At 36.9% G+C, this 14050-nt stretch overlaps 1 protein-coding gene across 5 annotated transcripts in view; it reads right to left on the bottom strand.

The window, feature by feature from the left end:
- Positions 1 to 419: 419 nt before the first annotated feature.
- Positions 420 to 14050, bottom strand: part of LOC126513430 (probable ATP-dependent RNA helicase DDX60) — a 479040-nt gene continuing 465409 nt past the window's right edge. For 2 of the 5 annotated variants that reach the window (XM_050161794.1, XM_050161793.1), the window contains exons 33-38: positions 13107 to 13228; positions 11575 to 11722; positions 10602 to 10744; positions 6763 to 6914; positions 5139 to 5201; positions 420 to 3427 (exon numbers count right to left, since the gene is read on the bottom strand). In XM_050161794.1, the coding sequence (XP_050017751.1) occupies positions 3328 to 3427; positions 5139 to 5201; positions 6763 to 6914; positions 10602 to 10744; positions 11575 to 11722; positions 13107 to 13228 (728 nt within the window). In that variant the 3' untranslated portion in view covers positions 420 to 3327. The remainder of the gene's footprint in view (positions 3428 to 5138; positions 5202 to 6762; positions 6915 to 10601; positions 10745 to 11574; positions 11723 to 13106; positions 13229 to 14050) is intronic. The other 3 variants (XM_050161797.1, XM_050161798.1, XM_050161796.1) reach the window with 2 other exon arrangements.

Below are 14050 nucleotides of genomic sequence, written 5' to 3'. Positions count from 1 at the left end.
CACACATATAAACTATCAGACAGATAATCATATACATAAAATAAAAATAAATATATTTTTCCTTCCTTTCCTTCCTTCCTTCTTTCTTTCCTTCCTTCCTTCCTTCCTTCCTTCCTTCCTTCCTTCCTTCCTTCCTTTCTTTCTTTCTTTCTTTCTTTCTTTCTTTCTTTCTTTCTTTCTTTCTTTCTTTCTTTCCTTTTGTTCCAAGACAGGGTTTCTCTGTAGCTTTGGAGCCTGTCCTGGAACTAGCTTTTGTAGACCAGGTTGGCCTCAAACTCACAGAGATCCGCCTGCCTCAGACCCCCAAGTACTGGGATTAAAGGCCACCACCTCTCAGTAAAATAAATATACTTTCAGAAAAAAAAAGTCACAGATATTTCAGATGTAGTTTTTTTTTTAATAATTTCTTTAACGGACACATGGAGATATACAAGGAATACACTGTAATATTTCACTGCAATGTATCATGATCATATTGGGGCAACTGGTACATCCATCATAAAACATTTACCATTTCCTTTCAGTAGAGAGATTTAACGTTCTACTTGCTATTTTGAAATGTGTAATTAATTGGCATCCCTCAATTATCTCGTTGTCTTATAGAGCAAGAGAAGATATTTCTCCAAACAAGTGCTCCTTCTACTTGTCCCATCCTTTTTTTTCACTTAACTTTCTAGACTCTTCCCAGCCTCTAATAACCACCATTTTACTGTTACTTTATTTCCATAACTCTTCCTACTTCTGTGTGCATTGTCTTTCTGTGTGTGTCTTATTTCATTTCACACACTGTACACCAGTTTAGTCATATTTCTACTGTTGACATAATTTCACATTTTGATCACTGGTTAGCACTCTATTATGGACACACACACACACACACACTTCTGTAACCACTCATTTACCCAACACTTAATTTTACTCTACATTTGGCTTATTGTTAGGAATGTTACAAACAGCCTACAGGTACAGATGTCTCTAACTTTTCTAAAGTGGAATCTGGAAATGATGTAAGTCTCAATATATTTGTTGAGAAACATCCATGTTGTTTTTCAAAATACCTGCATTAATTAACTTTCACACCTAAAATGCACAAGTTCCTTTTTCTATGAGATGTCCATAATATTTCATATTATTTCTGCCATTTTTGGCATAGTCAACTGGGATGGTGTATTTTAATATAATTCTTTCTAGTTTTCGTTTCCTTAGTTATTACTGGAGTTGAGTAATTTTTCTTGAAAACTGCCTATTGATGTCATTTGTTCATTGTTTGTGATTGCTTGAGGTTTTTCTCTGTCTGGGATTTTTTTAATTCCTTGCATATTCTTCTTTTTACCCCCCATTTCTGGTGTTTTCTCTGGTCCTGTTGGTTGTTTACTACTCAGAAATTTAAAGTTTGATAAAGCTTGATCTTGTCAACTTCGTGTCTTGTTTCTTTTAGACTCATACCCAAACTTTATTTGCCTAGAACAATGCAGACCCATACTCTGCTTCTGTGGACAGTGGTAGGTTTGAACACAACACAAGAGACCCAAGAGACAGGTTAAAGCATGTCTACCTTGAACTCACTTTCTCCAATGTAGAACTCACTTAAGTCTGGAACATTTTTCCATGTGTGAAACCAGCTAACTTTGAGGGATGAGTATCATGGCCCAGGATACCCATTCCTCTCATTGCCTGGTTTTTCTCTTTTCTGGGTCCAGGGGATCATCATAAGCTCTACCTTGTTCTAAAGTATTCTAGGAAAATATCTTACCAGTTTATAGTTTTTTGTAGGTTTTCTAAGCGCCATCTTTTTGCCGATGTGTTTCTCCTAAATTCACTTTTGTGAAACTGTTCCTGCTTTCTCTTTAGATTCCTCTAAAGACTAAAGAAGCAGTCCACTCCCACTCCCAGGGGACGCACTTCAAAGATGTTACATATAATCGTGCACATTTAAAAAGACTCCAGATGACAAAAATGAGCTCACTCCTCTAAAACTCTATAAGCCAGGTTAGATTTTGCATATAGAGGTGAAGGACATCTTTTCCCATCTGGACTAAATAGAAGCATTAAGTTACAACTAACAAGACAATAAATTTCACATTGTGTAACGTTCCAGTGGATAGCAATTAGGAGGTGCTAGGCAGATTCTAAATGCCTTGGTTTACAGCACTGCTGTAACGTTTAAAGAATGAAAACAGTTTAGACTGCATCCCACACCACCAACACCAAGGTAGAGATTTCTAACATTGCTCATGAAATGCACCATCATTTTTAGTAATTAGATTTTTTTGCTTCAAAATAAATGAACCGGGGGCTGGAGAGATGGCTCAGTGGTTAAGGGCATTGCCTGCTCTTCCAAAGATCCTGAGTTCAATTCCCGGCAACCACATGGTGGCTCACAACCATCTGGAATGAGGTCTGGTGCCCTCTTCTGGCCTGCAGACATACACACAGACAGAATATTGTATACATAATAAGTAAACACATATTTAAAAAATAAATAAATAAATGAACCATAGCAGTTTTTATTTTTTTTAATCAGTACCGTCTACCTATGGTGACACCAAAAAGAACATTGTTCAATGAGTAACAGAAAAGATTCATCTTTTGAGGATTCAGTGTTGTAAATTTGAGTTGAGGGTTTCAAATAGATTCTAGAATTGAAAATTCAGGCTAAGGCCTCAATTACAGAATGATCTTATGTAAATAATTCGACAGAATTAATGGTACCATGCAAGTGAATTATATTTCCACACAAATGAAATCAATGAGGTTATTATTCCAAAAATCTGTATATACAATTAAAATGAAGCTAAACATTAGTTATATGTTTCTTTAAAGCTTCACAAAATCAATAAAAACAATTTTTTTACAAGTAGCTTATTCTGTAAGATGTACTATTTCAACAGTTAGCTCTCTAAGCAGTATAATCCTTTTATGTTGGTTTGGAAGAATGTATTACATTTTCAGGATACTGCCATTATTTTTTTCTAGTTTTAATAATTTTTTACATATATTAACAGAAAAAAATATTTAAAAACTATATGTGTTTGTGTCTCACAGAGTATAAAATAAAATCTTCAAGCATATATATGCAAATCATACATTTTCTCATTTAATCCTCAATAATTTAGAGACATAAGCATTTTTAGTCAATCATTTAAAGAAACTAAGTTTTAGTCACACCAAGTGGGATGGCCAAGAATGCTTAGAGCCAAGCACAGCAAGTTGCTTGCTCATTCCATTTCATTGTGTATGATTTTCTGATTATCAATGAGAATAAAACATATATAACTTCCAAAGCTTATATGGTGATATTTTAGGTGATTTACAAAGTTTTCCTTTTCACACTTTTTCAAACTTCTCACGAAAAGACTCAGACAATTGTTCAAATGCTAAAACAACGTTGTCTTCTTCATTTTCACATAGTTCACGTAAGGAGACACTGCAAATAGAATACACATATATACATACTATTAGTCAACTAAGGGTCATGAGTATTATTTTTAAAAAAGGCTGTCCTGTAAAGAGATGAAATATTATTAGCAAATTATAAGGAATACTTATAAGAAACAAATTCATTAACCAAATAATGCATGTACAAACAAATATGAAAGAAAAAGAAAAATAAGACAAGGAGCTTTGTGCAGTGCCTTTATTACCAAAGGGTAATTGAAAGGCTACCAAATTCTATGCCCTTGGATCCTTGCTCCCTTAAATAGTACAACAAAATTTCTTTTCTTTTCTCTGTATATCTTGTGGACATACTTTGTGGGGGTTTGTTGTTATTTTCTTGTTTTGTTTTTGTTTTGTTTTGCTGCTATTGCATTCATAAAATATAGTAATTCACAATAGAGAAGAAAAGGTTTCTTTATTTTCCCAGGTAGGTGAGAAAAAATGAAAGTGGGATGCGGCCAGTAGAATAGTGGTCCTCATCTAATTCAGATGTCCTCACCTAAATCCCCAGAAACCTGTAACCACGTTAGGCTCCATGTCAATACAGAATTACATCACAGATGTAGCCACAAGTAATAGTTAATCTTGAATGCAGGGGGTTATTCTGGTCCTCTAGGTGGAGCCAATGGACTTCTCCAGAGTGCTCATGGTGTGAGGAAAGTGAGTACTGATGTCAGAGGGGTAGAATGTGGACACTTGATACACAGTCTCAGCTCTCTCCACTGAACATCCCTGACCTCAAAGCCATAAGGAAATAGTGAGCAGGGAACCCCTAAAATGATGCAGACAAGCCCTAAAGGTTGGGAAAGAGCCAACGTTTTCCACCAGAGTGTCCAGAATCCCAGTTTTACCCAGTGGAACACACTTTTGACTTTTGACCTCCAAAACGGTAAGATGATGCATTTCAATAGATTTATATCATTAGGTGACAATTACATTATGACTCATAATAGTAGCAAAATTACATTTATGAAGTAGCAATGACATAATTGTGTGGTTGGGGTTCACCACAACATGAGAAATTGTAATACAGGGTCACAGCATTAGGAAGGTTGAGAACCACTGCCATAGATGAACAAAGCTATTCCCTCTGCTCTTGTGAGCCTCAAATTCACACTGTGTGTGTATATGTGTTTAATTCAGCTCTTATCAAGGAAATAAAACAAATAACTGCTTATTAAGGATATAATAATGATAATATTTATGATCACTTTTAATATATCTTTGATAAAATAAAGAACCCCTCTTAAAGTGTTGAAATACACTTAGACATATGGGACTGGGATGATGATCATTTAACCAGGTGACATTGTATGACCAAACAGAGCCTAAGGATGGAATGCTCATATAAAGTTTAAAATTGCTTGTGATTGACTGGGCTTTGTTGCAGATCAAATCAGGAAGTAGCTATGCACTGACTAGGAATATCAGGATATGTTATCAGTGATGCTCTGGACTAGTTTCCTGTTAGTGTTAGTGCCTGTTCCTGAGACTTTCTCTAGATAGACCTTAATCTCCAAAGTAATATGTAATTAATTATATTACAGAACATAACCAAGAGGTTGTACATATGGGGATTTATAAGCCCTCTAAGACGTGGAAATGAATGGCATGTTACAGGCTCCATGATACTTTTCCATACTTGAATCATGAAAAAAATTACAATTAAATGTATGAAAAATAGGAAACATGTAACATACCTGATAGATTTAATGGTAAGGTAAAAATCTTTCAACAAATGGTAAGCTTCCCCTTGATGTATCCTAAACAACAGAAAAAGTGAAATTAATGACACAAAATTATTTACTGTTATTAATTATACCCCAAAATTATAGCTGTCTTAGCCATGATAACACAAGTTGTTTCCTATGTTTGTTTGTTTACTTGTTTTGCTTGGCGTTTGGGTTTTTTGTTTGTTTGTTTCTTGTTTTTTGTGTTTTTTAAATGGGTGGTTCACAATCGGTCAGAGTGCTGCAGATAAATGACTACTGAGCACTAACACCTTTTTGGAACATCTGTGTCACCTCACCAAGGCAGGGACATCACAGAAGAGGAGACAAGAAGAACAAGAGCTGGAAGTGAGCGGAGTGCTGTGAAATGCCAGCTTCAGGGCATGGCGTGACTCATGACTCCCAGCAGCTGAGGTCATCTGCACAGGGTCTGTGCAAGAGAGGGACCACTAACATCAGGCATGGATGAGAGAGGGACCACTAACATGCAGGCATGGATGGGAGAAGGACCATTAACATGCTGGCATGGATGAGAAGTAGGTAGGCTCATAGGGCCTGTGAGCTGAAGTAGGGATAATCATTTTTCTTCAGGATCGTAGTCACTGGTGGGCCGCTGTGTTCCACACTCATGCAGGCAGCCCTCATATAACTCAATGGGTCACAAAATGAAAGAAAGCAAAATTTGAAGACTCCAAAATGGGAGGATGATATGCTGGGCTTTAGGGGTACAATTGGGAAAAGATGAAAGATATGGATGAAGTGTAACCATATTGTTTTATGTACAATTATAAGATTATCAATGACTAAGTTTAAAAAACAAAAAATATTATTTGCTAACGCAAAAACTACTTTCTTGACAATAATAAATCAAGTTGAATAGACAAGAGTGTTCTAGGAGTTTTCTGAGTACTATCAAACTTTTTATATCTTAATAAGTATTGTTCAAATTTTTATATCACATATAGTATATTTAATTCATTAGTGTATTTGGCTCTAGATGTATGTGTTTCTCTAAACATAAATATCTAATATACTTGGCATAACTAATTATTTCTTAAAGTTATCAAGAGAGAAGATACCTATTTCCCAGGTCAAACCTCAGAAGGGATCCTTGCTTAGAGCAGTCAAGTGAAAATGTGTTATGTGGCAGTTTTCTTCCTTGACTGTCAAACTTTTGTGGCCACAACACAGTAATTGTATACAGAGTGACCTAAATAGTGTTTGGTTCTTCTTTAGAATTGGTTTCCCTGGCAACAAACTAAAATAACTGTCTCAGAACCAGATATGAAAATGAGATACTTTATATTCTCTCAGGTCTTAAGCAATACCAGATTGCTACTTTTCATTAAAATACCAAATGATGCTTACATAGAACTCTAATAAAAATAAAGTTATATTATATTTGAATATTCACAAATATACATTTTGAATATATATTTAGGTTAAGTCAGTTGGTATCAATGCCAAAATTTTGCTGACAAACTAGAAATAAAATAGTATAGTATTTCATCATCTTTGCCATCAGTCTGGAAGTGAAAATCTAACATACTTGGCAGGGTTAACCATTTCTTGGAATTATCAGGAAAGAACATACCTATTGTCCTGTTCCAATCCCACAAGGGATCCATGCTTATAAAAGTCAAGTGCATATGCATTAAGTGGCAATTTTCTTCCTCTATTATCGAATCTGTGTGGCCACAGCACTGGGGCTTGGGTGTGATTGATACCAATTGTGTTTAGAACAACCTAAAGAAATAGAATTTTTGAATGGTTATTCACAAGGAGAGAAGGCTTTTGACTTAGAACTTGTAGTCATTTCATCTTCATCAATGCTCTTCAAGAACACTCTGTTGGTAGAAGAGCAGTTGCCTTCTGCACACACTGAGGCAGAACATCCTAGGGCATGGATTAACTCCACCTGTGAAGAGGATTATCCCCAGAGCAAGTCAATGGCAAGTCCACCAGACTTGCTGGAATAGAACAACACTGACTAGGAAAAAAAGTTAATTAAAAATTTTTCACATCTCCTTAACAATTCAGAGATTACCTTTGCAAATGCAGTTTCACAAAGCAGGAAGCCTTCAGGTCACAAGAGAATATTTGACTGAACAAACATACTGATTTTCCAAATCAACATCCAGATTTTAAAAAAATGTAGAGAGAGGATAGAAGAAAAACAATAAAAAAGAGAAGAAAGTGAACAATCAGTTTTCTGTCTCTGTTTTATGAACTATCTGCCTCATGTAAACAACAGGAATTCTGATATATACCAAGCCATGTGACTTAACATAGAAAAAAATTACGGGTTAATTTAAGAGCTAGTTAGTAATAAGCCTGGACGAATTATAAAAGTTTATAATTAATATAAGTCTCTGTGTGTTTAGTTGGGATTGAATGACTGTGGGACCAGGCAGGGCAGAAACTTCTGTCTACAAATGGTGCCCAAAAGTTCGATAAGAATATCCACATAATGCCTGAGAATGCTTTAAAAGAAAAGGATTCTAGAAGAATAAGAACAGAATCAATGTAGCTTCTAGGTAACTATCTTTACTCCCGTTATGCTCTGTTTAATGGCAGCAAGCAGAGACTGGGCTCCTTTACAAAAGGTTCCCTGACTCAGGGTTAACATCAAAAAACCTCCCAGCTCTTTTAAGAGGCCTTCCACCAAACCCTTAAACGGTGTTTATGAACAGTGGGTGGCATGCTTCTTGAACCTAGGAACTCCACAAAGTTGTTGCAAAAAAAGTGACTTCTTCCAGTACCTCCACCATGAACCTAGATCCAGGAAGACAAGGAGTGAGGCAGATCCACCTGCCAAAGTCACTGCTTTAATCCTAACCATGCCTCTTAGCAGATTAAAGACTCAGAAGAAGTTATAGATGAACAGTAAAGACAAAGTCACACAGAAAAAGAAAACCTTCTAGTGGTTTATAGTGTGTTTAAAAATAAATATAGACTTGGAAGGAAAATAAAAGAATAAAGAAAGTCTTAAAAAAATAGATAGCCGGGTGTGTTAGTGCATGCCTTTAATCTCAGGCCTTGGGAGGCAGAGGCAGGTGGATTTCTGTGAGTTTAAGGCCAGCATGGACTACAGAGTGAGTTCCCAGACAGTAGAACACACTCAGAGAATCTCTGTCTCAAAAACTAAAACACTTTAAAATTAAAAATAAAGAATTAGAACAAGAAAAAAGTCATAGAAAGAAAGAAAAGATACTGTATGTTATTGAATTGTTTCCTGAGGATTGAGCAACAACAGCTAAAAGACATTTGCTTATTAATGATGCTGGGTTAATTCAACCTGTATATTTTGAAAATGCCTTGATTTCAAAATTCAAGTAAAAAGATATGTTATTTTGGAGAAAAAAATTGCTTTTGTTACCACAGGAAGTGAGAGGTTGTGGATTTATTCTTGGTTAAGAAAAATAAAGTTTGATTGAGGATTACCCCCTGAAAAAAATCTACAATGGGAACAAATAGATGATCCAACATTTTAGAGCACCTTTGTTGCAGTTTCTTCTGAGTTCTGCATCCAGAACAGCTTCAAGGCTGCTGGCTAAGATGATTTAGTCAAACAGAATACTCCAGGCAAGACCTGACCAAAATTTGAAAATCCTATTTTTTTTTTTTTTTTGGATTCCTGTAAGATTACCAGCACCCCCAATCATCAGGAAGTAGCCTAGGAAACTTTGCCTACATTTCCCCCAAAAAAATGGATTATGAATGTTTGTCTTTATTTAGTGTGTTGGTTACAAGTTGCTACAGACAATGGTCAAAAAAAAAAGCTAAACAAAAGAGATGAAATTAAGGGTCTCATTTTGAAAGGAAAAAGGAAGAAATGCTGTAAAGATTTGTTACTAGTACTGGTTTAATAAAATGCTGATTGGCCAGTAGTCAGGCAGGAAGTAGAGGCAGAGCAGCCAGACTAAGAGAATTCTGGGAAGAGGAAGGCAGAGGATCAGTTATCACCCAGAAGCAGAGGAAGCAAGATGAGAGTGCTGCACTGAGAAAAAGCACCAAACCACATGACTAAGACCTAAGATATGGGTTAAATTGTCAGCGTTAGTTCATAATAGCTACAAAAACATAGATGAATCTTACAAATATTAAACTAAACACAGGGAAAGATACTCCAGGAGAGTAAAACTAGCCATTCCTTCTCTTTTATATGATAAAACACAAGCATAAAAAATAGTCATTTGTAAACTGAATTATTTTCAGAAAAATTTGGAAAGTTGGGTAACTTTAGTAGAGCAGAAGGAAAGGAAATACAGAAGAGGCATGAGTCCTCAATTTATGTGTATTCCTCTCTTTATAAGTCACTAGAATATAGCATTAAACTAACAAATAATACAAGTAAGTGAAATTTTTAGAGAATACACCTTATTCTAGTAAAACAAATTTATAAAAAGTGAATTGGGTCAAGGAAAAATCAGGCTATGGTCAAGTGGCATGAGTCTAAATACTTATAACAGATGTTCAAAATGAAGGAAACAGAAGCAGAAGCTGCTTTCTAGAACTCTGTGGGCAGCGAGGGTGAGTGGGAACCCTCATGGGAGTTCAGGCACGCACCTAAGTCTCTTCTAATTGATGCTAATTAAAGTGAGAGGGAATGAGTTTATGCATGCACCTTCTAATAGATGCTGATATTGCAGCAACAAGACTCATATTTTTCTAGCTAATTCTTATTGTATAAACACACATCTGAATTTTCATGGAACTCTTACATGTAAAAAGGAAATAAAGGTGATTGTTATATTTCATAAATTAATTGCATAATAAATGGAAAGCAGAATTATTTTTGTTATTGTCTTCCTCCCCCTCTTCTCCCTCCAGTCCCTTCTCATCTTGAAACAGGAAAGCACTATAGCCCCTGCCTGGAACTCATTATGCAATAGTCAAATATGTAGCAGTCCTCCTGTCTCAGCATCCCCAGTTATGTGATAGGCATGAGCCATCACATCCATCTTGAAAAAGGAAATTATAATGTTTAAAAATTAATAGTGTTTATTCAACATTCGTAACTACCAATATCTTACATATCCAACCAGTTTTTTGCAGTGATCCATGTAAAATGAAGAAATCAAAACTTCTAAAACTTATTTTTTTGTAAAATTAGTTTTTCTTGATATGCCTGACTAACTGATAATATGGGTGGCCCACAATTTTCTGAAAAGAAAGAAGGAGTGTATGGCTGGCAGGTTGAGAAGGAAGGTTGGGGAAAAAACTAGGAGGAGAGGGAGGGAAAAGTGTTATTTTCGATCAGGCTCGGAAGATTAATAAATAAAAATATTTTTCTTACAATGGAAAGTACAATGTTTTATCATTTGTATGCGAGCATTCCACAGCCTCAATAGCAGTCTGTTACAGTACACCACTCAGACTGGAGCAAACGCCCCCATAGAGACTGATTAATGAACATCACTCTTTACTTACGTTATCTGAAACTCCTGGACGAAGCAAATCCACATCAAAGTTTCCAGAAAGACAGACAAATGGTGAAACTGCCGTCCTTCCTTCCCTGCAGCTCATCAGGTGAGACACAAGTGGAGAGTCTTCACGGTCCTTACCTGTGAATTCTGACCAGAACAGGCCTGAGATAGATCCCTTTTGTTCTTCTTCCTTTAGTTTTTGTTTCTAGACCATGTTGGGGAGACCCACAGAAACAGCAGACCTGAGCAAGTGGGAGCTCACTGACTCTGGACTAACAGCTAGGGAACCTGCACAAGACTGAACTAGACCCTCTGAAGCAGGTGACAGCTGTGGTTTGGACAGTTTGTGGGGGACAGTGGGACCAGTGCTTAATTCCTACTGCATAAACTGGCTCTTTGGAGCACATCCCCTATTGTGGGACACCTTTCTCAGCCTAGATACAGGGTGGAGGGCCTTGGTCCTGCCTCAAGTGATGTGACAGACTTTGTTGACTCCCCATGAGGGTCCCACCCTCTCTGAGGAGTGGGGGGGGGGAATAGGGGGACAGGAGAGGGAGAGGGAACTGGGATTAGTATGTAAAATAAGATTGTTTTAAAAAATAAAAATAATAAAAGAAAGAATTCCTCTGGTTTCTCTTGTCTCCTTTTTCCTTGCTCCATTTTCTAGGACTGAGCCAAAGTCAGCCCTTAATCAAAACAGTTTAAAAATGATTCGAATTGGTTTTAGCTTCATTCTCCTCTACCCTTTAAACTGCAAGTCACAACCTCCCCAACTTTCTTTTGCTTAGCTTTTTTTTTCTTAGCAGAAATAACCCAATTATTCTAAGGCAAGCTGACTTTTCTGAAGTGTCAGCCTTCTGAGACAAAAATGTTAGCGTTGAAGCACTGCCAATGACTTGCATCCCTAGCATCCATATTGCATGTCTTTTGACAAGACTATTACTAAACTGATCCACAGGGAACTGAAACACACTTACCAATTTTTGACAAGGGGAGTTGATATTCCTGTTTCATATCAGCCAAGTGAGACACAATTAGCAGAAAAGCAGCAAAGTCCTCTGTCACTTGTGTGTTGTACTCAAGCAGGGCCTCACTGAAGTCCTCAGGGAGGTCATCAAGGAACACCTAAATCCCAAAGGTTTTTCAGAGAGCAGAGAACACCTTCCTTAAAAACTGAAAACTTGAAGCATTGAAGGTAAAAGACCACACAGTATAACTTTATTGTTTTCAATAAAGCCACTTTTTCTTCTTTTCTTGATTGAAATGAGGTTGAATTTTTTTTGTTCTTACTTGCACTCGAAAGAGCAAATATTCTACTCATAACACTTGCTCTGAAGCTCCCTAATCAAAACAGCTCTTGTAAGAGCAGAAGCACATCCTCAACTTTCACTTGACTCATGAGTAATTTCAAAGGATCTAGGTTCACGTATGTAGAACAAAGAAGATAGAACCTATTTTCAGGCTCAGAATCAACTGCACCTGGTTGAGAGGTTTTGAAACTCTCACTGTCTTCATTGGGCTAACATTGTTGATCAGTTTTTCAACCTGTACACATGAAAGCTCTGTATCTCTAATTTTTTTGTAGGTTTGTGTTTGTAAACTACAACATATAAACTGTGAAGAAAAGAACTGCACGTTTGTCATCCATGCCATCACTGCTGTATCAGGAAGTTACATGGATATCGCTAAGAAAATCAATGCAAAGCACCAAGAAGAGCAGAAAGAGTGCTATGAACAATCTCATGGAAATAAATGCAACTTTTATAATTAAATAGACAAATGCACATCTTCAAAAATGACAAAACAAGATGAAAATATTAAAATTGGAAAGCTGTTCTAAGATTTAGACTCCAGAATTCAAGGGACCGTTTCCAAGGCAACTTTGTTAATGCTTTCTCAGAGATGACACTGTGACATACAGTCACATCTCCAGACACAATTCAACAATGAGGGTGGCTTTGGGGCTTAAATGTATAATTATCTGCATTTCGTGTGCGTGTGAACATGAATATGTGTGTGGGTGCTCTCCACTTTATTTTTTGAAGCAAGGTCTCTCACCATACCCAGAGCTCTCTAATTAGGCGAGCCTGCCCCAGGCAGCTCCAGGGATCCACATTTCTCTGACTTTTCAGTTCTGGAATGACAAGGCATATCACAATGTACATCTCTTCATGTGGGTACTGGGAATGCACACTCAGATCCTCATGAGTGCATCGCAAGCACTGTATCAAGTCATCTTTCCAGCCCCTGTACACCCTTTCATTAATACTGCATTTGAATGGAATCAATTAAAATCATGAATTTACTTCCTTCCTATTTATCCACAAGGTATGTAAACTTTGAACACATTCACAGAGGGACGTTTAAGTTATTGAAAAACATCACACTATTGCCAAAAGGAACAAATTAGTATATAAAACACATTAACTACCCCATATTCATAAAAACCTATTGTTGCTGAATCATTTATGGCAAAATTTATATAATTAATTTTATCAGAAGATTTTACCTTTGATTGATAAAACTTGACGTTAGCATCTTGGAACTTGGCTGGAATATATCTTCTTCCAAATAGATTTGCCAATACTAAAACCAGCTTTTCCATCACATCTTCAGAGAAATGTTTTGAGCCTGTGAAAAACAAAAGTTCCGTGTCATATATATAAAAAATGGTTACATTAATTTTTTTCATTTCTAAAATAAATGCTATGTTCATTTCATAACAACTTTAGGGGTTGGAGAGATGGCTCAGAGGCTAAGAGCTCTCTCTCCTCTTCCAGAGGTCCTGAGTTCAAATTCCAGCAACCACATGGTGGCTTTACATCTCTGTGTAATGAGACCTGGTGCCCTCTTCTGGCAGGCAGACAAAAATACTCTACACATTAAAAAAAAAAAAAAAAAAACTGTCTCATAACAACTTTAGAATAACTTCAGCTGCAGATGCTTCTCACTTGAGCTGTTTTGTTCCTGCATTTACCTTCATTATCATCTTTATCTTTCCTACTACTGGACCTTGCTCACTTTTGATGTGGGAGTGTCATATATCAATCTGTTGATTTCATTGGTTAAGTTATAATAAACCAGCTGCTTGGCCTCATGGCTTGGAACATAGATGGGAGGAGTAAACAGAATAGAATTCTAGGCGGAAGAGGAAGTGAGGTCAGACTCTGCTCTGCTTACGGAGAGACTGGACAGCTCTGCTGGAGCAGAGACGCCATGCTCAGCTCTCCCAGGCAGCTGCAACCCACGATGGAATTAGGCTAGAATCTTCCCGGTAAGCGCACCTTGGGGTGCTTACACACATCATTAGAAATGGGCTAGTCCAGATGCGAGAATTGGCCTGTAAGGGCTAGAGTTCATGGGCCAAGCAGTTCTTAAATGAATACAGTTTGTGTGTTGTTATTTCGGGCATGAGCTAGCCAAGCGGCCGGGGTGTTGGGGACGCAGCCCCGC

Source organism: Alexandromys fortis, unplaced genomic scaffold (assembly GCF_014885135.2).
Source record: "Alexandromys fortis isolate MF-2015 unplaced genomic scaffold, M_Fortis_MF-2015_v1.1 scaffold_137, whole genome shotgun sequence".
NCBI classification, from domain to species: Eukaryota; Metazoa; Chordata; class Mammalia; order Rodentia; family Cricetidae; genus Alexandromys; species Alexandromys fortis.
Note: the sequence above shows the minus strand (reverse complement) of the source record. Positions and strands in the feature narration are given on the sequence as shown.